At 42.1% G+C, this 26,750-nt stretch overlaps 1 protein-coding gene across 1 annotated transcript in view; it reads left to right on the top strand.

Annotated features, from left to right (window-relative positions):
• The window catches only part of TBCK (TBC1 domain containing kinase), a 342,207-nt gene that overhangs the window by 212,193 nt on the left and 103,264 nt on the right, over nucleotides 1-26,750 (top strand). Inside the window, exon 23 of the mRNA XM_044302639.1 lies at nucleotides 10,324-10,499. Coding sequence (XP_044158574.1) covers nucleotides 10,324-10,499 — 176 coding nt within the window. The remainder of the gene's footprint in view (nucleotides 1-10,323; nucleotides 10,500-26,750) is intronic.

Raw genomic sequence — 26,750 nt, 5'->3', positions numbered from 1 at the left:
TACAGCTGCCGATGTTACATTCTAGAGCATATATCTGTAAGGCTACTTTCACACTAGCGGCAGGATGGATCCACAAGCTGTTCACCCTGTCATATCCGTCCTGCCGATATTGACTATAATGGGGACGGGGGCGGAGCTCCTGGCGCAGCACGGCAGTGCACGGCGAAAGGCCGCCGGACTAAAAGTACTGCATGTCCGATTTTTTTGTTCAGCAGCCTCTCACCGCAAACTGCCGTGCTGCGCCGGAGCTCCGCCCCGTCCCTATTATAGTCAATAGGGACGGAGCGGTGGCACGGCGAAATAGCAGCAGGATGGATCAGGGTGAACAGTTCCGTCCTGCCGCTAGTGTGAAAGTACCCTAAAGCTCCTATTCATACCTTGCAGTTTAAGGAGCTAGCTGCAATTTTTTAAACTTCAATAGGAAATGTAAGATATAGTTACGTGCTTTTTCTAATAACTTTTATTTTTGTTGTGCAGTACAGGATGGGGATTGTATCTAGTGCTGGGATCAGCAACCTCTGTTATTCCAGCTGTTCTGAAACTGCAACTCCCAGAATACTCGATTCATTTCTGTGGGCGCTACAAGAACAGCCATGTAATTTCACAGAAGCTGGAGGGCCATCGGCTGCTGACCCCTGACATAGTACATCATACCACGCATATTCCATAATATTCTGAAATCAAAACTACATACCACCCCTTTAAAGGGCACATAGGGTATATTTTCCAGTATGTATAGTTTCAAATATGACATAATAAGGACAATGTCAAATGGAACCTCACTGATGTTTGTGGGGGGAGAGGCGCGACTTTTTTGACGCCGTGATCCAGACGCTGTTAAATCTCTAGGTTGTGACATCAATGAATGGCCTAGTTAGTGCTCATCTTCTCACTCCTTTTCTGGAGAAAAGACCCTCCATATGTGACAATCAAAGAGCATTTATATTCTTTGATGGGGGAGGGGGGATTGATAACATGCACAGAAGTACATGCTATCCTCCCCCTGGGGTCATGTAAAATTAGACAGAGAGGATATGTGTCTCACTTCTTCAGCTCATCCCTCACTGGCTCCCCTCTCCTCAACCAGGCTAGCTAAGGTCCAAGACAGCTGGTTTACATCTCTGCATTTCTGCTTAGTTTTGCTACATATCATCCAGACCTCTAACAACTGGATAACAGATTCTGACTAAAAGGGGTTGTACGGGTTTTTATAAGTGATGGCCTATCCGAAGCATAGGTCATTACTAGCTGATCTGTGGGGTCTGTCAACCTACACCCCCGCTCATTAGCTGGTCTGTGTGGCTCAGTTTATGGAAGTTAGCAATGGGGCGACACAGAACCAGTAACATTGTAGCGCTGGGAGCTTGCTACTACAGTGCTGCTACTATAGTAGTAGTGAGCTCCCAACGCTTCAATGTTGACAGTTCTTTGTAGCTCTGGCATTGACTTATGTCAAAGGAGCTCCACAGACCAGCTGATCGATGGGGTGTCGGAGTCCCTCCAGTCCACTGGACAACCCCTTTAATAACACTTTACTTTCTCACCCTGCATTGCTATATTTAGTAAGTCCGATTCTGTAACTTAGACTAAACATTCTTCTTGCATCCTTGCTGTTTTGTGTTCTTTGTTGCCCAGATACAGCCTTCCCATCAGTCCTGTGGTTAATGTTAGAGAAGGAAAATAAATTAGGTTTATTTGATTAGCCATGTCCTTGAATACATTTTATTGTATAGTATTGTATGTTTGCAGTACGTTACAGGCACCTCTGCAGTGAATAGAAGTGGTGATCAGTGAAGTCTATATTAACCCATTGCTGTGTAAATGAGCACATCTATCCTGTTAAAACAAAACAGATAACTAGAAAAAAAAAAAGAACTTAAAACTAATGAAAACGCTGGTGGAAAGACGGATAATGGTGTTGGTCGCTGCCCGAGACCATTCCAAGTGGTTGCCATGGTGATCTTTGTCGTGCAGCCCTTGTGATCAAATGACGCAGATTATTGAGTGATTGTGACCGTGGCTTGGGAAATGCACAGAGGCAGGTCCTTTATTCATGCTGTCAGCTATTTCCTACCTTGACCATGGACAATAACTGATTTATTGATGGCAAAAGGTGATTCAGGGACAGATTAAAGGAACAGACTTCAGCTGAAATAATAAATCATTGCTGGGTGTGTATGCGAGCACATCCTTTTCAAGCTTCATTTAATGGAACAGTGATTACACAATGCGCTTAAATATTTACTTTTCTGCATTATATATTATTATGTTGTAAGAGGGTGTATTGGACATTTTGTAATGTTTTAGAGTGATTAGTTTACTGTATATCTCTTACTGAACACTATGCTTTATATAAATTCATAGTGGTCACGGCTCCCAGTTGGCTTCACAATATAATTTTCCCCTATGACGGTAAATGATGGCTCTAAAGCTAAAATCATATGATGCCAAGTAACACAAGCAAATGCAAACACATGGCGAACATACAAACTGAATGCAGATGGTGCCCTTGTTGGGCTGATGTTCTTTGGGACATGATTCTGAGGCCCCACACTCCATTTACACCAATCATGTACACACCTAATTTCACTGTAGTTTTTGTTGTTCGCATTGCACACGTATGTCAATTTTTCAAAAAATTGTTTAGTCCCCCTAAGGGACTTGAAAAGTGATAATTAGATAGCTTATACCATAGACTGCAAATAGTACTACAGTCTATCGTAAAATCGCTGTGATCCTTATAAGCTCTGCCCAGCACATTCCAGCCCCATTGAAAATGACCCATTTTGCGGACATGTGAATGGGAAAGATATCCCTCAAAATAAAAATAAATGAAATTATTAAAGTTAAGCAAAAAGCATAGAAGTGCTCGGCGGCACTAAATCAGGTGCTCAGCGGCACCAAATCAGAAACCATATGTCCTACCACAATCCGGGGGGTTCCAGTGCACATCCACAATTCCCGGAGAGAAAGCAAAAATCATCTATCCCTGGGCTAGATGATGTGGTATTGAAGGTCAGGGTGGGCAAAGAACTGTCCCTGATATTGCCCTACAGGGGGGTGCTATTCTGGCCCTGATAAAAGCGACCCTGTGCAGAACCTTACCCTATATAAAAATGGCCCTAGTAAGCCCCTAGCCCCTAGGCCAATGACTTCCAGGTGATCACTAAATAGATCTATGGGCGAACCGCAAGGCCATCTCTACTAACAGCTCAGTCAAAATGGCTGCCCCATTATCATATACAGAAAATACTTTTGAAAATCTATAATCAGAAAATTAAAACAAATTAGAACAAATGAATGGTTATCAGTATCTGGTTTTAATTAGTAAACCAAAAATATATGCGATACACCTCCTTTAATAAAAATTGGCTGAAAACGCCTCGTTCTCCTGTTTTCTTTTGTATTCTTACTTTCTATGGTGTACACTTGCTGTCAGTTCTAATGAATGAATCACGTTTTTGTTTAATTACAAAGTACTTGATCCGCTGTATTGTGTGGTGGATTTGTAGTACCTTTCAGACGCCTACTGAGAGTGTTTGGAAAGCTGTATGGAACTGATGGCAATTTTGCAGTAACCCATTCTAGGGAAAATGAGTATAAGCTAATACAAAATCATAAAAAGTAGTGCAGGATTATAATCTGTATAACAAGGATTGTTATCAATGTAAGGTGAAATTTACCATTAGTTTAGTCAATAACCATGACTCTGACTATGAACAGAAAATACCTACTGGTATTGTTTTGCCAGCACTCCGTGCTCACCACCACTCCTCCTCCACTGGCAGGCATGGCCACCTCCTTGCTTTCCCTGTCCGGACGTTCTAGACAGAGTGGCACTGCACTTCCATCTGCAGGCTGAGGCCAGCTTCTTGCTGGTATTGCCTCTCACTGCCCATAGGTTGCATGCTATCACTTGCTCTTAAAGGGTCAATGCACCCTCTTCCTCCCTAGCCTATTGCCACCTTAGGGCATTTAAGGCACCTTTCCCCTCTGGAAAAGTGCCTGAGCAATAGATTCTTGTTCGCTAGTTTCCTGCTAAGGTGTGCTGTGTGTATGTTTGCCAGTTCTGTATACTGACTTCTGGATTTGACCCTGAGCTGCTCGCTCTGCTCTCAGACCGTTAATCAGATTGTGTGTACTCTGACTGCCCTGACCTCGGCCTGGCTCTGACTATGGTATTGGTGATCCTGTCACACTTAGATAATGGGGACACACTTAGATAATGCCTTTAGGAGTAGCCCCAAGTCAAATCTGTTCTAGTGACACAACAGGTCCACAGCCACCTTCTTATCGGTATATTGTGAAATAAAGTACTACATACAATTAGGGCTGAAACGATTACTCGATTGTGTCATGTGACCATGGAGTGGGAGTGAAGCGCTTGCTATTACTCACCGCTCCGTGGTCACCTGCAATGTCCCTTGACTGCTTGTGTACTCCAATTATGTCAGGGTCTTCCTCTCACCTTTCAATGTTCAGTACCGGAGAGCAAGCAGTTACACGGACATCTAGGCTGTAGTCCCCACAGTGCAGGCAGTGCACAGGACACCTCAGGTTCACAGCAAGGACCCAGCGCTGGAAATTGGAAACTGCATCTCAGAGCCTCAGGTGGCCAGTGATACCAGCTCAGTGTTCCTCCTTCATTGCTGCTTGTGCCCGAGATATAGAGTGGAAACGTGCCCTGCCGCAGCCATAAGAGTGTGGGGTCTGATTAGACGCGTCTCAGCTTAAGAAGAAATGCCACCAGGTGACTAGCGTGTTAATTTACGACAAAGTGAATGGGATGTTTCTGTTCATGGCTGGTTAGGTCTGGCTGTAATGTACCAGCGGGGCTACTAGGCTGGCATGTATGTGCCATCCTGTGGAGGAGACCGGTGCTCAGGCTGAGAGCCATGGTGCCTGGACCTATGCGCTCTACTTGCAAGTCACAGGCTGCTAAGCTGGTCTTCTGGAGATGGCAAGCAATATGGTGACCTGTGTGTATGACAAGTACAGCCTTACATGTGGTAAATTCCCCACTGGCATAGATAGCGCTGTCCTTAGTGCCCTATTGTTTCTGGTCAGTAGTTATAGAGGTGCCCAGTATTATGGTGTACCAGCTAGATGTGCCCTACCTGAGGGCAGCAGAATCTAGTGACCCTGCACCTCAATCTGAATCTCTGTTGGCAGCATATAAGGCCAGACAGCCACCAGTGAGCGTGTGTCCATGACAGGTCCCGTGCTCCTCTCACAGGATTGCACAATATTTGGGTACATTCACACCACCAGATTTATGGGTCCACTAATTGCGGAACAGGTGCAGACCCATTCATTTTAATGGGGCCACAAAAGATACGGACAGCACACCGCGTGCCGCCACATCCATAGTTCTGTTACATGGCCCCGCCCAAAAATATAGAGCATGTCTTATTCTTCTTCGCAATAGCGGACAAGAATAGGCATTTCTATCATATTGCTGACCGTTTGCATTCTACAAAATGCAGAACGGACACGGACGAAATCCCTGTTTGTGGACCTGTTTTGGTCTTGTGAATGTATCGGTATACTGAAGGCACTGGGGGATAGTGGAGCTGATGGCACTGGGGGAAACTGATGCACTTGGGCTGATCGCACAGGGGGGAACGAAGAGTGTTGGGGACTGATGGCAGGGGGTCTGATGAGTTTTATAAAGGAAAACAGTCTGTTAATTCATTTTTTATTATTAGAGTACTCGATTAATCGTAACAAATAATCGATAGAATACTCGATTTCTGAAATAATCGTTTACTGTAGCCCTACATACAATAAACGTTGACCATTTATGGTGAAATCAGATTTCTATAGACTACAGAATGATGCTTCACAAAGATGACATCATACAGCGCGATCTAGCTTCTCGAAATGAAGTTCAAGAGTTAGAAAGGGATACTACCAACAAAAAGTATTTCTCACATATTAACAGCCTAATTTACAGAAAAATGGGTGGGTGATTTTCTGGATATCATTTTTTTAAGTCTCTCCATATATTCCACTTCCTGTCCTGGCTCTTTCTTCTTTGTTTGGACTTTTAGCAGGCCTAACAGCCTTGCTTGACTTTTTCAGTCAGACCATTCACTGTGGCCAGAGAGGGAAGGTGGATGATTGACAAAATTAGAGCATCACACATTACACTGATAAGTGCAATGCTCTTCTGTGGGCATCTTTATCTATCAATAGAACAAGAGAGCTATCATACTGTTATACAATTTCTACTAATCTATTACACAATCAGATAGCATCTTTTCCTAATAGCAGCAAAAAACGAAATAATGGCTTGCCGATCTATATAGGAGTTTTGTTTACCTGTTCTGATTGCTACAGAAGAATAATATGCATATGTCCTGCTGAAATAAAAAATGAAAAATAAACACAAATTCTAAATAAAATAGTTTTCTATGAATATTAAGTAAAAAATTACCAATCAAACCAATTAACAATCAAAAACACTGTAAAGGGCTTTACCGTATTTACAGCTAGTTCTAAAATTAGAATATGCAGGTCTAATTTGATGCAAATGTTCAATGAGAAAAATATGCATAAAAGTGGAATACTTTTTGATTTGAGACAGATTTTAACTACTTACTGGTCAATAGCCAGACGGAAAACATTGGATCACTTCTCACACTTTTTCTGAATTTAAATCCTTCCAAAAACAACATATTTTGCTATCAAACACATTTCCTTTTAATGGTGCAGTCCGAACAGTTGATGCGTCACAGTAGTGTAACATATGCCTTTTCCGTTTGAAAACATTGACACTGCAAAAGATTATGCCCATAGATAATAGCTGAGCATTTGTAAAACTATCGGTAGGCTTCTGTAACAGCTTTCCCAAATAAAAGGTCAGTGAAGTGTGTAACCAGCATGTGTTTATGATTCTTACTACTGCTGATAACAGAGACTTGAGGGGTTTTATGAACAATACAGTGGTAGGTGCAGTGCATCACATGGAGGTGGTTTCCCTGGTCAATTGACTCTCCACCAGCAGCCATCTTATGGACAGGACCTCTGTGTGGATGCACAAAAGACTTTGTTAACAAGGGAGTATACCTCAGAAAAAAAATAGAAAATGGTGCAGAATTTCAACAAAGGCTATATAGTGCCATATAGTCATCTTACATACACATTAGTCAACAGAAACCAGAAAGTGTCCAAACCCTTTAAAGGGGTTGCCCAGGATTTTACTATTCATGGCCTATCATCAGGATAGGCTATCAGTATCTGATTAGTAGGGGTTTGACAACCCACACCCATCAATCAGCTGCTCCTGAGTAGCTCCATTACCAGAGCTACATGGCTCCATCCACTGTGTATTGAACCAAACTGATTCACAGCACAACTCCAGTTTGAGTGAAAGGGAGCAGTGCTGCAGTAACCAGCTCCGTCCAGTACACATTGGATGGCACTGTGTAGTTCAGACCGTGCAGTGTGTCATATACCCCACTTATCAGGTATTGATGACCTCTCCTAAGGAGAGGTCCTCAGTAGCAAAGTCCTAGAATACTCTTTTAGCTCTTTTAAGACCCTGGGAGTTTCCATTTTTACACTTTTGTTCTTTACTCCCTGCTTTTCAGGAGCCATAACTTTTTTATTTTTCCATTCACAAATGTTTTTATGGAACAAGTCACACTTTCTAATGGCTTCATTTAATATTGCATACCCTATAGGTGGAAGCTGGAGACAAATTCCAAATGGAGTGAAATTGGAGAAAGAAACACAATTCTTACATAGTTATATGGATTTTGGGGTTCATTTGAAGGCTAATTTTTTGTAGTTTTCCGTGATACCATTTTGGAGTGTGTATGAATTTTTTATCACATTTTTTGGGAGGTGAAGCAATGAAATAACAGGTATTCAGCCCTTTAGTTATTTTTTTTCTGTTACAATGTTCACTGTATGGGATAAATATGTTTAGATTTTAATAGTTTGGAACGGTATGGTTTTGCGTGGCAGTGCAAATTATTTTTACCTTTTCAAATTTTTATTATGGGGAAAGGAGGATGGAGGCTACCACAGGGAGTGATCAGCTGCCCTAAAAGCTGCCTCAGATGTTGTGATCACAATTGACCGTGGCATCAGAAGGGTTAACTCTGATCACCAACATTAGTCCTGGGTGTCTGGTGTTTAAAACAACAAAAACCCAGCGGCTATGGCGTCCGATGTGCTCTGGAGTGGGTTTCATTTTTAAAGACCGAACTTCTCTGTACATGTACTCCTGGGTCAGGAAGAGTTTGGTACCTCCTCGTAGGCCCTTAACTAAATATACTCAGGGGGATATATATCAAAGACCAGCATTTCACCTTGCTGCTGAAGGATGCACCTTATTTAGGGTGAGGAGCAGACATTGTCATAAATTAGGTGCCTACTCCCACAGTCCATGTGCCAGCATTAAATCTGTGGCAGCTTGATGCAGCCGTAGATTTCTGTTGATAAATCTGATAAATATCCCCTTAGTTTTGGTCTGTAGAAGCCATTTGTATTATGTATGTTTTTTTATTAGTGATGTTAGAAAAAGAACACGATTTAGTGTTGCCATTTTACTCTGGTAGAATCATGTGAATACATTGTAATTTGTAAGAAAAAGAGCCCTTCTTTAGTAATTTAATTGAAAAGGCCGATCAGCTGGAACTATGTTTAAAACTGCTCCAAATTGTAATTGAAATGTCACTCTCGCTACATAATTTGTCTTATTAGGTGCCACAAATGTTACAAGTTGATTAAGGTTAATCCAGCCCACAAACCTTTGAAGAATATGTAGGAGTATTTTTTATTTTAAAAAAGAAATATTAATCTTAGTCTTTTGGCCTTAGCCCTCTCGAGTGCCTACATACAGGTGAAACTCGAAAAATTAGAATATCGTGCAAAGTTCATTTATTTCAGTAATGCAACTTAAACGGTGAAACTAACATATGAGATAGACTCATTACATGCAAAGTTAGATATTTCAAGCCTTTATTTGGTATAATTTGGATGATTATGGCTTACAGCTTATGAAACCCCAAAGTCACAATTTTGAGGTCCCCTTTGCTCAGAGGGTATGGATTAATTAGCTGACTAGAGTGTGACACTTTGAGCCTAGAATATTGAACCTTTTCACAAAATTCTAATTTTAAGCTGCATTAATACAATTCCTTTTAATTTGCATTACTGAAATAAATGGACTTTTGCACGATATTCAAATTTTTCGAGTTTCGCTTGTAGACGGTATTAAATAATGTAACATATGTAGTATGATAGTCTACGACATACAATACAGTGATAAACCATCAACTTTCAGAATGTTAGTGACATGCAGATCCATAAACTAGAAAATTATATCCTGGTTTCCCGGGAACTCAGAACTGTACTGTTGTTGAACTCAAGTACCAAGCCTATTTTAGCATTTAAGGGGTTCTCCATAGGATAGGGCATAAGTGTCTGATCGGCAGGGGCTTGACTACTGGGGTCCCTGATGATCTCTAGAACAGAGGCTTGTGTTGCCCTGTTTGCATGGAACAAGCTATGAATTTCCACCTGATTTTATCCTGAGAAGACTTTCAGAGGGAGCATAATTCCCTTTTAGCTGTAGTGGTGAACAGATTTATGGCTAGTGTACCACCTTATACTATATGTGTATGGGCATGTCTGACAATTTAGATAAGTTAATGGACTTGGATGCCATTCAGGCACCATGTTCAAAGGGAGGGCTAATTTTTACCCCCATAGAATAGTAATCATAACTATGATATCTGAAAGCTGTATCTGCAGGATAAATTATGCATGCCAGGACCAAGAAAAAGAAATATATAGGCCCAAAATTGAGAAAATCCAAAGTAATTAGACATGCTGCTAATAACATTAGCTGGTCCAGAGTTGTATAATCAAGACGTTTAGAACTTGAAGGAGATAGAGAAATGGGAGAATCAAATGGTTCTAGGATTTGCTCAGGCCATACTATGTGACCACAACTGGTAACAGATCAGAACAAGGCCATGATTAGTAACCAGGAACAATGCCATGCAACAAGAATGCAACTTGGAAAAAAAGCTGTTTTTCTCTATTGACCCTCCTGGCCTACCCATGATTAAGCCCTACAAAACATTCATGGAACACATTTGTTACCTGCTTAAGGAAATCATGCAAGAATCATGAGACATTCTTCTTTATATCACCTTTGTTGACCTAGTAGCAACTATATTCTAAGGTTATTTTACTTTCTCTTGTTCTAATATATTGAACAGGCCAGTAAAACCATTGGGTTCTTATTCAGAAGGGCAGACTAATTTTTATATAACATGTTGTATCATTTCATGTTATCTGCAGAAATTGACATAGAGAGATGTGTGCGTGAGTCAATCAACCTCTTCTGCTGGACTCCAAAGAGCGCTACCTACAGGCAACATGCTCAGTCACCGAAACAAGCAAGCGACAGTAACGGCATGAACAGATCTCCAGCTAGTTTCACCACTGAATACCAGGACTCTTCCAAGACTGATTTGGTATGTCAAACAAACACCCTATATCTTAAAAATGTTACAAAGCTGCACATTTCTTCTATGCTGTCTAATAAGGTTTGCAATGTAAATGTTGGAACTTGTACAGTGTCAGACTAAGTTGCTTAGAGCCCCCCAGAGGAACTGATTCTGAGGGCCAACCTTATGGCTACATTAGGGTGCAGATTTGCCGCATGGATATGTGTTACAGCAATTCCACAGTGTCTACGTACTAGCAAAGTGGATAAGATTTTAAGATATCTCATCCACATGGCTTTGAATAAACTTCACAGTATAAATAGGACTTAACACACATGAACATTGCACCAAACTATATTGTGAACATCAATATTGTAGGCCCTCAAAACTGATCATGGGAGTCTGAACTCCAGGCCCCCCACCAATCATCACAGTGAAAGGAGCTCCAGGTTCCTGCAAGTCCTGCACCCCCTTTTTATTTGTTTCTGCAGATATAATGGCTCCTCCAATATGACGACTGTGCTGAACACTACATCTTGTCTTTTTTAAGTGGAAAAGCACGGATACATCCATAGTTACATGGATGAAGGGGATGCAGAACTAACAGGACCGCCATGGGCCCTTCAGTGTAATGATTGGTAGGGGCACTGGACCCCCGCTAATCAGACATTTATGTAACACCACAGACAACACAGTGATAACTGAGTACAGAGTACGTAGTAGATGTTACTAGCAGTCCTATGTAACACCACAGATAACACAGTAATAATTCTGAGTACAGATAATGCAAGAGTTGACACCTGTAGTCCTATATAACACTGCAGACAACACAGTGATAAGTGTCTGAGTACAGATAATGTAGTAGATGTCACCTGCAGTCCTATGTAACACCACAGAAAACACAATGATAACTGAGTACAGATAATGGAGTAGATGTCACCTGCAGTCCTATGTAACACCACAGAAAACACAGTGATAACTGTTTGAGTACAGATAATGCAGTAGATGGCACCTGCACTCTAATGTAACGGATCCGGCCGGGAACAGTCTGCCAGACCCGTCACTGCCGTGTGCTGCTGGAATTCCGTCCGACCCCATTTACTATAATGGGAATGGCGGAGATCTGGCCACAACCCAGCAAATATACTGAGGAGTGGCCTGGCCAGTGAAAATGATCCCAGAATGCAGAGAACACGTATCACTAACTGAACGAAATCCAAGAAGTGAGATCGCTCCAGCAAAGGTTAAGAGAGATAGATAGCATGAGGATGGGGTATTTGTTCTCTCAGCACATTGTAGTCTATCTGTGGGGGACATTTATCAAACTGGTGTAAAGTAGAACTGGCTTAGTTGCCCATAGCAGCCAATCAGATTCCACCTTTCAATTTTCATTGCTCCTTTGGAAAATGAAAGGTGGAATCTGATTGGTTGCTATAGGCAACTAAGGCTACTTTCACACTGGCATTTCACGGATCCGTTTGAAATGCATTTGAAACGGATCCGTCAATAAAATGACTAAACGGAGACAAACGGAAGCCATTCAGACGGATCCGTCTGTATTGCGGATCCGTTTGTCACGTTTGTTTCCGTTTTGCCATCCGTTTAGCGGATCCATTTTGGAATGAGTAGCATCTCTAGGTTCCATCTTCATGTATTCAGATCCATAGGGTTGTAATGTAATGTAATTTCTCATGACCCGTTCTCTAGCATGATCTAAAACTCATGCAACTGCTCGGGTGTCATTGAGTCCATCAAACTGATTATGCTTAGCCCATAATGGTAGTTTGGGCTGCGTTGAATCGCCGACTCCGCCCCCTCATAGCAGCGAATCAAGTCAGCACTAAACTCCTTCTGATGTTCGGCAAAACCTTCTATCTAGAGCGTCGGAAACGACCTCTACAAGGTTCGCTTAATCGGTTCGATTTGGCCTACCGGATCTCTGCACGCGCACCAGGGCTCTCAAATTTAGGCGAAAACCGAAGAGCCTCTGTTGAGCCGATATATGAGGGACAGGAGGGCTGTTCGCTGGCGATCTGTTCCGGTTCTGCCTCAGGAGGTTGTTCAGGCTCCCGAGTGCTGCTGGCACTTCTGTAGGAAAAAAATAAGGAAAGTTAGGAATTGTTCTTTAAATAAAACATCCATGTTCTATACTATGTCTACCGTATACCATAGGGGGCTGGCCAAAACAGGGGAGCCAAACGCTCCGCTGTCTCAGACAGCCCATTACACTCAGACGGAGAGAACAGTTGTCCCTCTGACTGTAGGGGGCTGGCCAAAACAGGGGAGCCAAACGCTCCGCTGTCTCAGACAGCACCTTACACTCAGACGGAGAGAACAGTTGTCCCTCTGACTGTAGGGGGCTGGCCAAAACAGGGGAGCCATACACTCCGCTGACTCAGACAGCCCCTTAAACTCAGAAGGAGAGAAGAGAACAGTTGTCCCTCTGACTGTAGGGGGCTGGCCAAAACAGGGAAGCCAAACGCTCCGCTGTCTCAGACAGCACCTTACACTCAAAAGGAGAGAACAGTTGTCCCTCTGACTGTAGGGGGCTGGCCAAAACAAGGGAGCCAAATGCTCCACTGTCTCAGACAGCCCCTTACACTCAGACGGAGAGAACAGTTGTCCCTCTGACTGTAGGGGGCTGGCCAAAACAGGGGAGCCATACACTCTGCTGTCTCAGACAGCCCCTTTTTAAAAAATTTTTTTTTTACAGTTGTTAAAAATATTTACCTTCTTGGTGCCATCGCCTTTCGTAGGAACCCCAGGGCCGCCGTATAGATGTATGTGGTCCCTGAGGTGCCTCCGGAGCCACTCGGGGCCTGAACCTCCTTGTTAAAATCCCTCCTGAAGTGGTCCCGGATAGATCGCTAACGCGTTGTAACCAGTTTGACTATAGAAAAAAAACCATAAAAAATAAAATCAGCATGATGTAAGGAAAAGAACAATATTAATGTATTAAAATACATATTGTTTTACTTACCATATTTCTCCTAAGCCGCCGCATTTAGATCCCCCCAGGTCTCAAAATTTTTTCGCACAGATGTCCCTCCAGAGCAGCTGGCTACGACGATGATTAGCGTGGTGGCGGTCGGAGTGGTCCCATAATGATGGACGCACCTCCACCAGTTGGATGAGGAGAAGGTTATCTATGGTAGGAACCCCGAACTCCTCATTTTCCCTGGTGGAGCCTCTGGAACCCTGAAAAAAAGGAAATACAAAATTTAATGTAAATTCTAATACAAAATGCAAATTAAAACTACTTAATTCAAGACTTACACGTCTACGACCGCCACGCTCATTCTCGCGGGGATCCTCCCTGGCGGCTCTAGGTGCAGATTGCTGAAACAAAAACAAAATTTTTTTTAAACAGAATGTATTTAAATTAAAAAAATAATTTTTATATATATATATATATATATATATATATATATATACTTCTTGACAGCCCCGGTCCGGGCTTGGTCCACCTCCCCTGGACGCTGGCGATTCCAGCATCGGTTGGGCGAGCCCCGGCAGGTGAGCCGGCCACATCCAGAGAGCCCTCCGCTGATGAGGATGACGAAATCTATAATAAGAGCACATACTGATTAATGCAACGAATCAAACAGTACAAACTCCAAGGGCCAGATTTATCATGACTCTGACAGCTCACTCCACTTTCACATATGGCTAAAGTCAGTTTTAGCCAAGTCAGATTTATGATCCGCCTTTTAAGACTGTAATAAATGTGGTTTGACGGTAGCAGTTTATCCGTCAGTAAGCAGCTTTACAAAAGTCGCACATCTTTATGAAAAAGTCGCACGTTTTATGAAAAAGTCGCATGTTCTATTAAAAAGTCTCATAAGATAAGCATGGTCCTCACTGGAGTGAAATTGCGACTTTTTTGCGACTTTAAAAAAAAGTCCCAATAGTAAATCTGTCTAGAGATTCATTTACATAAGAAAACACGCCCACTTTCAGAAAACTGGCGAGCATAGTGCAGAGCAGAAAAAAGTCGCAAATTTGTGCGCAGTTTTAGCCTTTGGGACTTTTTTGAGACTTTTTCACTCCATTATTCTGACCTGAGCTAAAGATAAATCTGGCCCCAAGTGTTGATTTTATACTTACCGGCCACTGAATACGCCTGCGCCTTCTGAGTGGGTTTTTCCAATCGATGGATGTCTTCTTTGATGACATCTGTATGCAACAGAATACCAGACAAAATGCAGATAACGTTAAAGGAACTTATTTAGAGCACTATTTCCACATATATCAACAAAAATGTTTTTAATTTTAATACTTACTTTTTAAAATATAGATTGGTGCTTGCCCACCGCAGAACTTTGTAGAAATTTGGAACTTTTTTTTTTTTGGGACGACCCTAATAATAAAATCATTAAAAAATATTATCCTACAGGAGCCATAATCCCCCCCAAGTACCATAATCACCCCCAGAGACAGCAGCCCCGCATAGTGCCTGCAACCCCCCATAGTGCCAGCAGCTCCCCACAGTGACACATAACCTACATAGAAAATGCCAGACCGCTAATACTGATTAATTCTTTATTACAAAAAATCACAATTAGATAGATCACAATTAATTACATGCATGGTTAAAAGAATTGGTACAGGAGATAAAAAAATGGGGTTGGCGCCATCCTGGAGGAGACACAGTATGGGTAATTGTCCTATGTCCTGCTTTCAATTGAATTCTATATATGCACTTTAGTAACAATCATGACTGATTAATTAGGACCTGCGTCCACTGTATGTTTCCTCCAGTGATGCAGTTTTTTATCTCCTGTACCAATTCTTTTAACCATGCATGTAATTAATTGTCATTTATCTAATTGTGATTTTTTGTAATAAAGAATTAATCAGTATTAGTGGTCTGGCATTTTCTATGTAGGTTATGTATTAGTAATAGTACTGCCAAAGGCTTTATTGCTTGAAGAAGTAATTATCCCATGGTTGGGGTATTTATTGGATGCCCCACAGTGACATCAGCCCCCCAGTTCCAAACAACTTTCCCACAGTGCCCTCAGCCCCCCCACCCCAAAGCCAGCAGCCCCCACAGTTCCAGCCACAAAAACCCCTGCAGTGCCAGCAGCACCCACAGTTTCAGCCACAAACACCCCCGCAGTGCTAGCAGCACCCACAGTTCCAGCCACATAAACCCCTGCAGTGCTAGAAGCACCGCACAGTTCCAGCCACAAACATCCTCGCAGTGCCAGAAGCACCGCACAGATCCAGACACAAACACCCCCGCAGTGCCAGAAGCACCGCACAGTTCCAGACACAAACACCCCCGCAGTGCCAGCAGCACCCACAGTTTCAGCCACAAACACCCCCGCAGTGCCAGCAGCACCCACAGTTCCAGCCACATAAACCCCTGCAGTGCCAGAAGCACCGCACAGTTCCAGCCACAAACATCCTTGCAGTGCCAGCAGACCCCCCAGTTCCAAACACACACACCCCTCAGTGCCAGCAGCCCCCCCAGTGCCAGAAGCCCCCCATAAAGGCAGCCCCCACCACCAGTGCCAGCAGCCCCCACTGTTCCAGACACACACACCCCTTCCCAAGTGCCAGCAGCCCCCCCCCAGAAATAGATAGATAGATAGAAAAAAAAGAAAGATAGACAAACAGACAAAACTTCATATACTTACCAGTCTTCATCAAGCCGATAATCCAAAATGGCCGACGATGAGGGGAGGGACAGGAAGTTACTGGGCATGCGCAGAGACGTGAACGGTTTCTAACGGATCCGTGTAAAAGCGGAGCCAGAACAAACAGATCCGTCCCCATTGACTTCAATTGTGAGTCGTTTGGCTCATCAGGCGTACACCAAAACACTGCAAGCAGCGTTTTGGTGTCCGCCTCAAAAGCGGAACGGAGACCAAGCGCAGCCAAACTGATGCATTCTGAACGGATCCTTATCCATTCAGAATCCATTGGGGCTGAACTGATCCGTTTGGAACCGTTTGTGAGATCCCTGAAACGGATCTCACAAACGGATCTCACAAACGGAATTCCAAACACAGGTGTGAAAGTACCCTAAGCCAGTTCTACTTTATACCAGTTTGATAAATCTCCCCCACTGTGTTATATAGTGGACCAAGGGTGGCCATGATTTGAAGACCACATTATTGCTTTCTGGTCGCCGATAGTCACCGAAATATTTAAACCGACTTTGAAAAGTATTTCTACAGATTATACTTTTGCATCTATTATTTATGGATTTGAATCAGCAAATCAATCACTTTCCATGGTCTCAGATTCAGTTGTCGTTTTCACACTGACTTATAATTATAATAATTATAATTAATTCAAAAAGCAAGCAGCTTGACCTAAAAAGCATGCATACATGGATGCCGCGCACTTCAAAACAGCATTAAAGAGAACCTGTCACCATGAGAATGTAATCTCCAGGCAGCATGTTGAAGAGCAGGGGGAGCTGAGCAGATTGATATATAGTTTTTTGGGAAAAAGATTCAACATAAGTTGTAATTTATTCATTTAAAGGGGTTGTCCAGCCTATACTAAGTGATGGCCTATCGTCAGGATCGGTGAAGTTCTGACACCCTGAACCCAATCAGCTTTTCTGTGTCCTAGACAGCTTGTTACTGCAGCATTGCTCCCATTGTGGTAATGAGCTCCCTCCACTACTCAGTTGATGGAGCCTTATAATTCTGGTGCCAACTTCCGGCACTAGAGCTACACTCAAACAGCTGATTGTTGGAGGTGGTGACAGATCTTACCGATCAGCTAGTGATGGCCTATAAGGGTAGACTATCACTTTAGTAAAAGCTGGACAACCTCTTTAAATTCCTGCTCATTCTGAATGCTGAAGTTAAGGAGGCGGGGCTATCAGTGATTGACACTTTTTTCAGTATACACTCTCATAAAAGGAAGGCTGTCAATCACTGATAGGACAGCCTCCTTGACTACAAAGCTTAGCTTGAGCAGGAATTATACTTACACTTAATATTTTCCTTCAGGTCTATGGGGGAAATTCATTATTTCCCTTGCGCTTGTTTTTGGAGTAGAATAGTCGCAAATTCACCAGATTTCTAGCTTTTCAATGCATTTGTGACTTTTCTAGTAACAATGTGCATTTACGCAACCCTTGCCAAGTCTACAAAGCCCCAGTGAATTCATCATGATTTACACCAGAAACTGGCGTAAATAATAACTGAAATGGGCAGCACGGTGGCTCAGTGATTAGCACTGGTTGCCTGCAGCGCTAGGGTCCTGTGTTCGATTCCGACCAAGGGCAACATCTGCATGGATTTTGTATGTTCTCCCTGTGTTTGCGTGGGTTTCCTCCGGGTACTTTGGTTTCTTCCCACACTCCAAAGACATACTGATAGGGACCTGAGATTGTGAGCTCAATTGGAGACAGCTTGATGCTAATGTCTGTAAAGCGCTACGGAATATAGTAGCGCTATATAAGTGCATATAATAAATACAATCTATGGCCAAAGTGCTAAAGATTTTATTCTAGTGTACGGAGACCCGGAGGAGGTAGGTAATTTATGATGAGACCTGCACCTCGTCATAAATGACATACCTCCTCCGGCTCTGTCAAGGCCGGCATAGCACACTATAGCCTTAATAAATCAGTGCCTCCTTATCAATCTGCTCAGCTCCTCTTGCTCTATAGCATGCTGCCTGATGCCATGTTAAACATGACAGGTTCCCTTTAAGGCTTGTTTAATGGTGTTCTTCAGCACTTTTGCGTTTTTAGTCGCATTTTTTACATCTGTGTTTTTTTGCCATAAAAACTCCAGCTTCAGATTATCCTCTATTCCCCATTTTACATACAACAGTAAATAAAAAAATAAATGTAGCAGGCATTGTTGCGTCCGGAAATGTTCAACCTATTAAAATATCAAAATACTTTTTTCCTGCGCAGTGAACACCAACGGGACAAAAAGTTGCCCATCCCCCCCAATTTTTTTTTAATAGTCATACATACCCTGAAACTTCAGCTCCTCTGCAGAAAAAAAAACAAGCTCTCATACAGCTCTGTAGACATAAAAAATAAAATGCCATGGGTGTGAAGAAATGAAGATGCAAAGAAAATGTTTGCAGGTCTTTATATTTTCAAAAGAAGAAAAACATAAGCTATACGCTGTGATCGTACTGATCCGCAGAATAAGGTTGTCATGTAATTTTTACGTAAAAGAAAATCAAAAAGAAGTTAGGTGGACGGACGTGGAGGAAGGAAGGTGGGAGGGGGAACGGGGTGGGAGGCGCCAAGGGATGTCATGAAGGGATGGAAGTGGCGGAAGAAACGTGAGCCAGCTCTGCAAAACGTAAAAATCTGTACACACCAGTGAAATAAAATGTATGTATTATTGCAATGGTAAAGGACTTACTTTACCGGGGAGGGAAGTATAAGATAAACTCAATACACCAATACTATAACCTCCCCGCCAAGGTCGCCGATATGGCTTCTAGGTCCCCAAAGGAAGACACCGGGGTTCCTGGATATAGTAGAAGTCTTTATTTCTGATTGAAAATCTCAACGCATTTCGGGATAACATCCCTTTATCAAGAGCATGAATAAAAAGCTGATGTGACAATATTTATATAGAAGAACAAAAGCACATGGTTAACAGTCAGGTGGTTAGAAGGGGCCGGCCATATCTGATGTCACTTCCTGGTACTCCACAAAAAATGAATTAGCTTGTGTGATTAATCAAATCAATTTGAGCTATAACGTGAGAGACTTATAATTGATGTTGACAAAGTTGTGGGTAATGAGTATGTGAAAAAACTTTTCTATGGCTTGGATTTATCAGTTTGGAATTGTAGGGACCAGAAGTGGGGGTGGGGTTTTATGCGTACCAGGGTGGGACGAATGGGAGAGAACTTAGTCCTTAGTTGAATATATTTCACACCACTGTGGAACGCATCCGAAGGGGCCGCATGTGCTCCAACGTGAAACGCATCCGAAGGGACAGGGGTAGAGATAGAGGACAGGCTGATGCACTCCAGGATGGAACCCACCCAGCTGTCTGTCTCATTATTCAATAGGTAGAGGATGCGTTCCACTGTGGAGCGCACTTATGCTGTGGCTGTCACTAGTTGACTGAAAAAAGGGAAATATCTGAAAACGGGAAAAGAAATAAGATAACATGACTTATTGTTGGGACTGCATATTTATAAGTATATTTGTAGAAAAGGGTATGAATGAATGAAGTGGATGATAATGAGTGGTTGGTACGTGATAGCAGTGATTGGTAGGTATGAGGACACATTTTCCACATCATTATATGGATACATAACATATATAAAAGTTAATGGTGGAGATTATTGACAGAAATAGATGATGAATGAATAATAAGTATTAAGAGGAATATATATACAGGTCCTTCTCAAAAAATTAGCATATTGTGATAAAGTTCATTATTTTCTGTAATGTACTGATAAACATTAGACTTTCATATATTTTAGATTCATTACACACCAACTGAAGTAGTTCAAGCCTTTTATTGTTTTAATATTGATGATTTTGGCATACAGCTCATGAAAACCCAAATTTCCTATCTCAAAAAATTTGCATATTTCATCCGACCAATAAAGGAAGAGTGTTTTTAATACAAAAAAAGTCAACCTTCAAATAATTATGTTCAGTTATGCACTCAATACTTGGTCGGGAATCCTTTTGCAGAAATGACTGCTTCAATGCGGCGTGGCATGGAGGCAATCAGCCTGTGGCACTGCTGAGGTGTTATGGAGGCCCAGGATGCTTCGATAGCGGCCTTAAGCTCATCCAGAGTGTTGGGTCTTGCGTCTCTCAACTTTCTCTTGCCAATATCCCACAGATTCTCTATGGGGTTCAGGTCAGGAGAGTTGGCAGGCCAATTGAGCACAGTAATACCATGGTCAGTAAACCATTTACCAGTGGTTTTGGCACTGTGAGCAGGTGCCAGGTCGTGCTGAAAAATAATATCTTCATCTCCATAAAGCTTTTCAGCAGATGGAAGCATGAAGTGCTCCAAAATCTCCTGATAGCTAGCTGCATTGACCCTGCCCTTGATAAAACACAGTGGACCAACACCAGCAGCTGACATGGCACCCCAGATCATCACTGACTGTGGGTACTTGACACTGGACTTCAGGCATTTTGGCATTTCCCTCTCCCCAGTCTTCCTCCAGACTCTGGCACCTTGATTTCCGAATGACATGCAACAGTCCAGTGCTGCTTCTCTGTAGCCCAGGTCAGGCGCTTCTGCCGCTGTTTCTGGTTCAAAAGTGGCTTGACCTGGGGAATGCGGCACCTGTAGCCCATTTCCTGCACACGCCTTTACACGGTGGCTCTGGATGTTTCTACTCCAGACTCCGTCCACTGCTTCCGCAGGTCCCCCAAGGTCTGGAATCGGTGCTTCTCCACAATCTTCCTCAGGGTCCGGTCACCTCTTCTCGTTGTGCAGCGTTTTCTGCCACACTTTTTCCTTCCCACAGACTTCCCACTGAGGTGCCTTGATACAGCACTCTGGGAACAGCCTATTCGTTCAGAAATTTCTTTCTGTGTCTTACCCTCTTGCTTGAGGGTGTCAATGATGGCCTTCTGGACAGCAGTCAGGTCGGCAGTCTTACCCATGATTGCGGTTTGGAGTAATGAACCAGGCTGGGAGTTTTTAAAAGCCTCAGGAATCTTTTGCAGGTGTTTAGAGTTAATTAGTTGATTCAGATGATTAGGTTAATAGCTCGTTTAGAGAACCTTTTCATGATATGCTAATTTTATGAGATAGGAATTTGGGGTTTTCATGAGCTGTATGCCAAAATCATCAATATTAAAACAATAAAAGGCTTGAACTACTTCAGTTGGTGTGTAATGAATCTAAAATATATGAAAGTCTAATGTTTATCAGTACATTACAGAAAATAATGAACTTTATCACAATATGCTAATTTTTTGAGAAGGACCTGTATATATATATATATATATATATATATATATATATATGTAAAGTTGTAAGAAAAAGTATGGGAACCCTTTGGAATTATATAGATTTCTGCACAAATTGGTCATAAAATGTGATCTGATATTCTTCTAAGTCACAACAATAGACAAGCACAGTCTGCTTAAACTAAAAAGTATGTGAACCCTTGGATTTAATAACTGGTTGAACCTCCTTTGGCAGCAATAACTTCAACCAAACGTTTCATTTAGTTGCAGATCAGACTTGCACAACGGTCAGGAGTAATTATTGACCATTCCTCTTTACAGAACTGTTTCAGTTCAGCAATATTCTTGGGATGTCTGGTGTGAATCGCTTTCTTGAGGTCATGCCACAGCATCTCAATCGGGTTGAGGTCAGGACTCTGACTGGGCCACTCCAGAAGGCGTATTTTCTTCTGTTTAAGCCATCCTGTTGTTGATTTACTTCTATGCTTTAGGTCGTTGTCCTGTTGCAACACCCATCTTCTGTTGAGCTTCAGCTGGTGGACAGATGGCCTTAAGTTCTCCTGCAATATGTTTTGATAAACTTGGGAATTCATTTTTCCTTTGATTATAGCAATCCGTCCAGGCCCTGACGCAGCAAAGCAGCCCCAAACCTTGATGCCCCCACCACCATACTTCACAGTTGTGATGAGGTTTTGATGTTGGTGTGCTGTGCCTCTTTTTCTCCACACATAGTGTTGTGTGTTTCTTTCAAACAATTCAACTTTGGTTTCATCTGTCCACAGAATATTTTGCCAGTACTGCTGTGGAACATCCAGGTGCTCTTGTGCAAACTGTAAACATGCAGCAATGTTTTTTTTGGACAGCAGTGGCTTCCTCTGTGGTATCCTGCCATTAAATCCATTCTTGTTTTGGTGTTTTACGTATCGTAGATTCGCTAACAGGGAAGTTAGCATATTCCAGAGACTTTTGTAAGTCTTTAGCTGACACTCTAGGATTCTTCTTCACTTCATTGAGCAGTGTGCGCTGTGCTCTTGCAGTCATCTTTACAGGACGGCCACTCCTAGGGAGAGTAGCAGCAGTGCTGAACTTTCTCCATTTATAAACAATTTGTTTTACCATGGACTGATGAACAGCAAGGCTTTTGGAGATACTTTTATAACCCTTTCAAGCTTTATGCAAGTCAACAATTCTTAATCGTAGGTCTTCTGAGAGCTCTTTTGTGCGAGGCATCATTCACATTAGGCAATGCTTCTTGTGAAAAGCAAACCCAGAACTGGTGTGTGTTTTTTATAGGGCAGGGAAGCTGTAACCAACACCTCCAATCTCATCTCATTGATTGGACTCCAGTTGGCTGACACCTCACTCCAATTAGTCTAGGGGTTCACATACTTTTTCAATATGCACTGTGAATGTTTACATGGTGTGTTCAATAAAAACATGGTAACATTTAATTATCTGTGTGTTATTAGTTTAAGCAGATTGTGATTGTCTATTGTTGTGACTTAGATGAAGATCAGATCACATTTTATGACCAATTTGTGCAGAAATCTATATCATTCCAAAGGGTTCACATACTTTTTCTTGCAACTGTATATATAATGAAAAATAATATCAGATAAATAAGTGATGAGCAACAAAATTAACCACGTGTTAATTATTAAGTAGATTATTAAAAATTACTAATGTTAGTTGCATTAATTGATGATATAGTTGATAAAATAAAAAATAATAAATAGATAAATGAAAGGGTCAAGTGCATTGGATAAATCAATAAATGAATAAATACATTATAAAGTACATTATACAATAAAAGATAAAAATTATAGTAGTCAATAGTTGTTGTGTTCCAATGACTCATTAAGGCCGAAGGGGGTCAATGAATTAAAGCGAAAAATCCAATACATTTCTTTCCTGCACAATTGTAGGAACCATTTGGGGACCCATTCTATTGGGGTTAATCGTAGGAAAGATGCATCACCTAAGTGTGTCTGAGCGAAATGTCTAGAGACATTGTGCTTGGCATATTTCTTGTTCGAACGGTGCGAATTTAGCCTTTTTTTTTTTACCAGTGGTTTGGCCAACGTATTGAAGCCCACATTCGTGGTGCTGCAGTCCATATGACTGAGGAGAGGGATCTTTTCACCGAATACGTTGATAGTTACATCTTTTATATCATTGGTTATCGTTGAACAGCACTTGCATCGTTTATGTCCGCATGTGTAAGATCCCTTGGGTCTCTCTAGATTCATGGTCCATTCTGAATCGTTAGTAGAAGTAAAAAAAATATACAATGCAACAGCACTCTGCAAACCAAATAAAGTACAATAATGCCAAAGTAATAGAAAGTATTCTGGTGCTAATGCTACGCTTATAAATTTGAGATGCTTGGCAAATACATTTTGTACAAAATTATTTGGGCTCGTTTGCCAAACGTCAAGGCGATCTCAGTAAGACGGGAACCTAACACTAAATACCACATTAACTTGTGCCATACTGGCCTCCATTACATTCAGGGAATGCAGGTTCCACATGCATGCAGAGCCTGCATCCCCTGAATACAATGGAGGCCATCAGGGCACCATAAGAGGCATAACACAATGTGGTCTCGGCATGTGGGCTTAACAAGAAATATGCCAATCACAGTGTCTCTAGACATTTCGCGCAGACACACTCAGGTTATGCATCTTTCCTACGATTAACCCCAATAGAGTGGGTCCCCAAATCCTTCCTACAATTGTGCAGGAAAGAAATGTATTGAATTTTTCGCTTTAATTCCTTGACCCCCTTCGGCCTTAATGAGTCATTGGAACACAACAACTATTGACTACTATAACTTTTATCTTTTATTGTATAATGTACTTTGTAATGTATTTATTCATTCATTGATTTATGGCTCTTGGAATGTAGGAAGGAAAAAAAATCTAAATACAAAAATTAAAATTGGTCCTGATCTTAAAGGGGTTGTGTCTCGAAACCATATTCTATAGTTTTCAAAGCAGCACCTGTATCTGAACACTTTTGTAATTGCATGGGATTAAAAATAGCCACTGAGCTATTCAATAAAATGTATTTGTACAGCGCCACCTGCTGTTTGTTCTATTCCCTATTTTCTTGTCTGTCTCACTGAGCCGATAAAACTTGCTCAGTTGTTTAAATCTTCACCTGCCACCAGCCATATGTTCTATTAGAAGCTGTTACAGTTACAGGGAAAGAGTTGAAGCAGAAAGGACACACCCCTGAGCTTTCAGCTCAATATAAATCTAGCAGAGCAATGAATGGGGAGATCTCTGGATCCATGTGAGGTACAGGACTGGTTCTAACTTTATTAGAAAGAGATAGTCATGTACTATATGATGTCTGATTTTTATTTTTTTTACATCAATCATGGGATAACCCCTTTAAGGAGGTAACATTATGATAGAAGTGTTGCTATGGAATGTGCTCAGATGAGTTACCATATAACAAGTCAGATATGGCATCACCCTGCCGGCAGGACTGGATGCAGATAAAATAACTAGCACTTATGCAATGACCTTGAATAGTTTTACAAGACTGTACAATTAAATTATATTTGGCAAACATTAGAGATGAATTTGGAAATGGTTCTAAGGCAGAGTGTCCGAAAGCCACGATGGAATGTTAGACATTTGCACTTGTGCAGATAAGATGGAATTCTAGGATATTTATGGTGTTGCTTAGGAATTAGTATGGCCATCCATGTTCTTAAGATATCTGACATTAAGTCAAGATTACACATTCTTTTTAAAAAATAGACAGTAATCCCACACATTGGCTGCAGCTTTCCGGAACATTAGGTGATTAGTATTATAGGCATTAGCTTTTATTACTCATGAGTGTGTATTTCATAATCTATCCATCCATCACTGTTTATCTATCTATCTATCTATCTATCTATCATCTGTCTAGCTATTTATCATCTGTCTAGCTATTATCTATCTATCTATCTATCTATCTATCATCTGTCTAGCTATTATCTATCTATCATACACTGCTCTAAAAAAATAAAGGGAACACAAAAATAACACATCCTAGATCTGAATTAATTAAATATTCTTCTGAAATACTTTGTTCTTTACATTGTTGAATGTGCTGACAACAAAATCACACAAAAATAAAAAAATGGAAATTAAATTTTTCAACCCATGGAGGTCTGGATTTGGAGTTAAAGTGGACAAACACACCACAGGCTGATCCAACTTTGATGTAATGTCCTTAAAACAAGTCAAAATGAGGCTCAGTAGTGTGTGTGGCCTCCACGTGCCTGTATGACCTCCCTACAACGCCTGTGCATGCTCCTGATGAGGTGGCGGACGGTCTCCTGAGGGATCTCATCCCAGACCTGGACTAAAGCATCTGCAAACTCCTGGACAGTCTGTGATGCAACGTGACGTTGGTGGATAGAGCGAGACATGATGTCCCAGATGTGCTCAATTGGATTCAGGTCTGGGGAACGGGCGGGCCAGTCCAAAGCATCAATGCCTTCGTCTTGCAGGAACTGCTGACACACTCCAGCCACATGAGGTCTAGCATTGTCTTGCATTAGGAGGAACCCAGGGCCAACCACACCAGCATATGGTCTCACAAGGGGTCTGAGGATCTCATCTCGGTACCTAATGGCATTCAGGCTACCTCTGGCGAGCACATGGAGGGCTGTGCGGCCCTCCAAAGAAATGCCACCCCACACCATTACTGACCCAATGCCAAACCGATCATGCTGGAGGATGTTGCAGGCAGCAGAACGCTCTCCACGGCGTCTCCAGACTCTGTCACATCTGTCATGTGCTCAGTGTGAACCTGCTTTCATCTGTAAAGAGCACAGGGCGCCAGTGGCGAATTTGCCAATCTTGGTGTTCTCTGGCAAATGCCAAACGTCCTGCACGGTGTTTGGCAAATGCCAAACTGTAAGCACAACCCCCACCTGTGGACGTTTGGCCCTCATATCACCCTCATGGAGTCTGTTTCTGACTGTTTGAGCAGACACATGCACATTTGTGGCCTGCTGGAGGTCATTTTGCAGGGCTCTGGCAGTGCTCCTCCTGTTCCTCCTTGCACAAAGGCGGAGGTAGCGGTCCTGATGCTGTGTTGTTACCCTCCTACGACCTTCTCCACGTCTCCTGATGTACTGCCCTGTCTCCTGGTAGCGCTTCCATGCTCTGGACACTGCGCTGACAGACACAGCAAACCTTCTTGCCACAGCTCGCATTGATGTGCCATCCTGGATAAGCTGCACTACCTGAGCCACTTGTGTGGGTTCTAGACTCTGTCTCATGCTACCACTAGAGTGAAAGCACCGCCAGCATTCAAAAGTGACCAAAACATCAGCCAGGAAGCATAGGAACTGAGAAGTGGTCTGTGGT

This window comes from Bufo gargarizans, chromosome 1 (assembly GCF_014858855.1).
Source record: "Bufo gargarizans isolate SCDJY-AF-19 chromosome 1, ASM1485885v1, whole genome shotgun sequence".
Lineage (NCBI taxonomy): Eukaryota > Metazoa > Chordata > Amphibia > Anura > Bufonidae > Bufo > Bufo gargarizans.
This window is presented reverse-complemented; position numbering and strand designations above follow the sequence as displayed.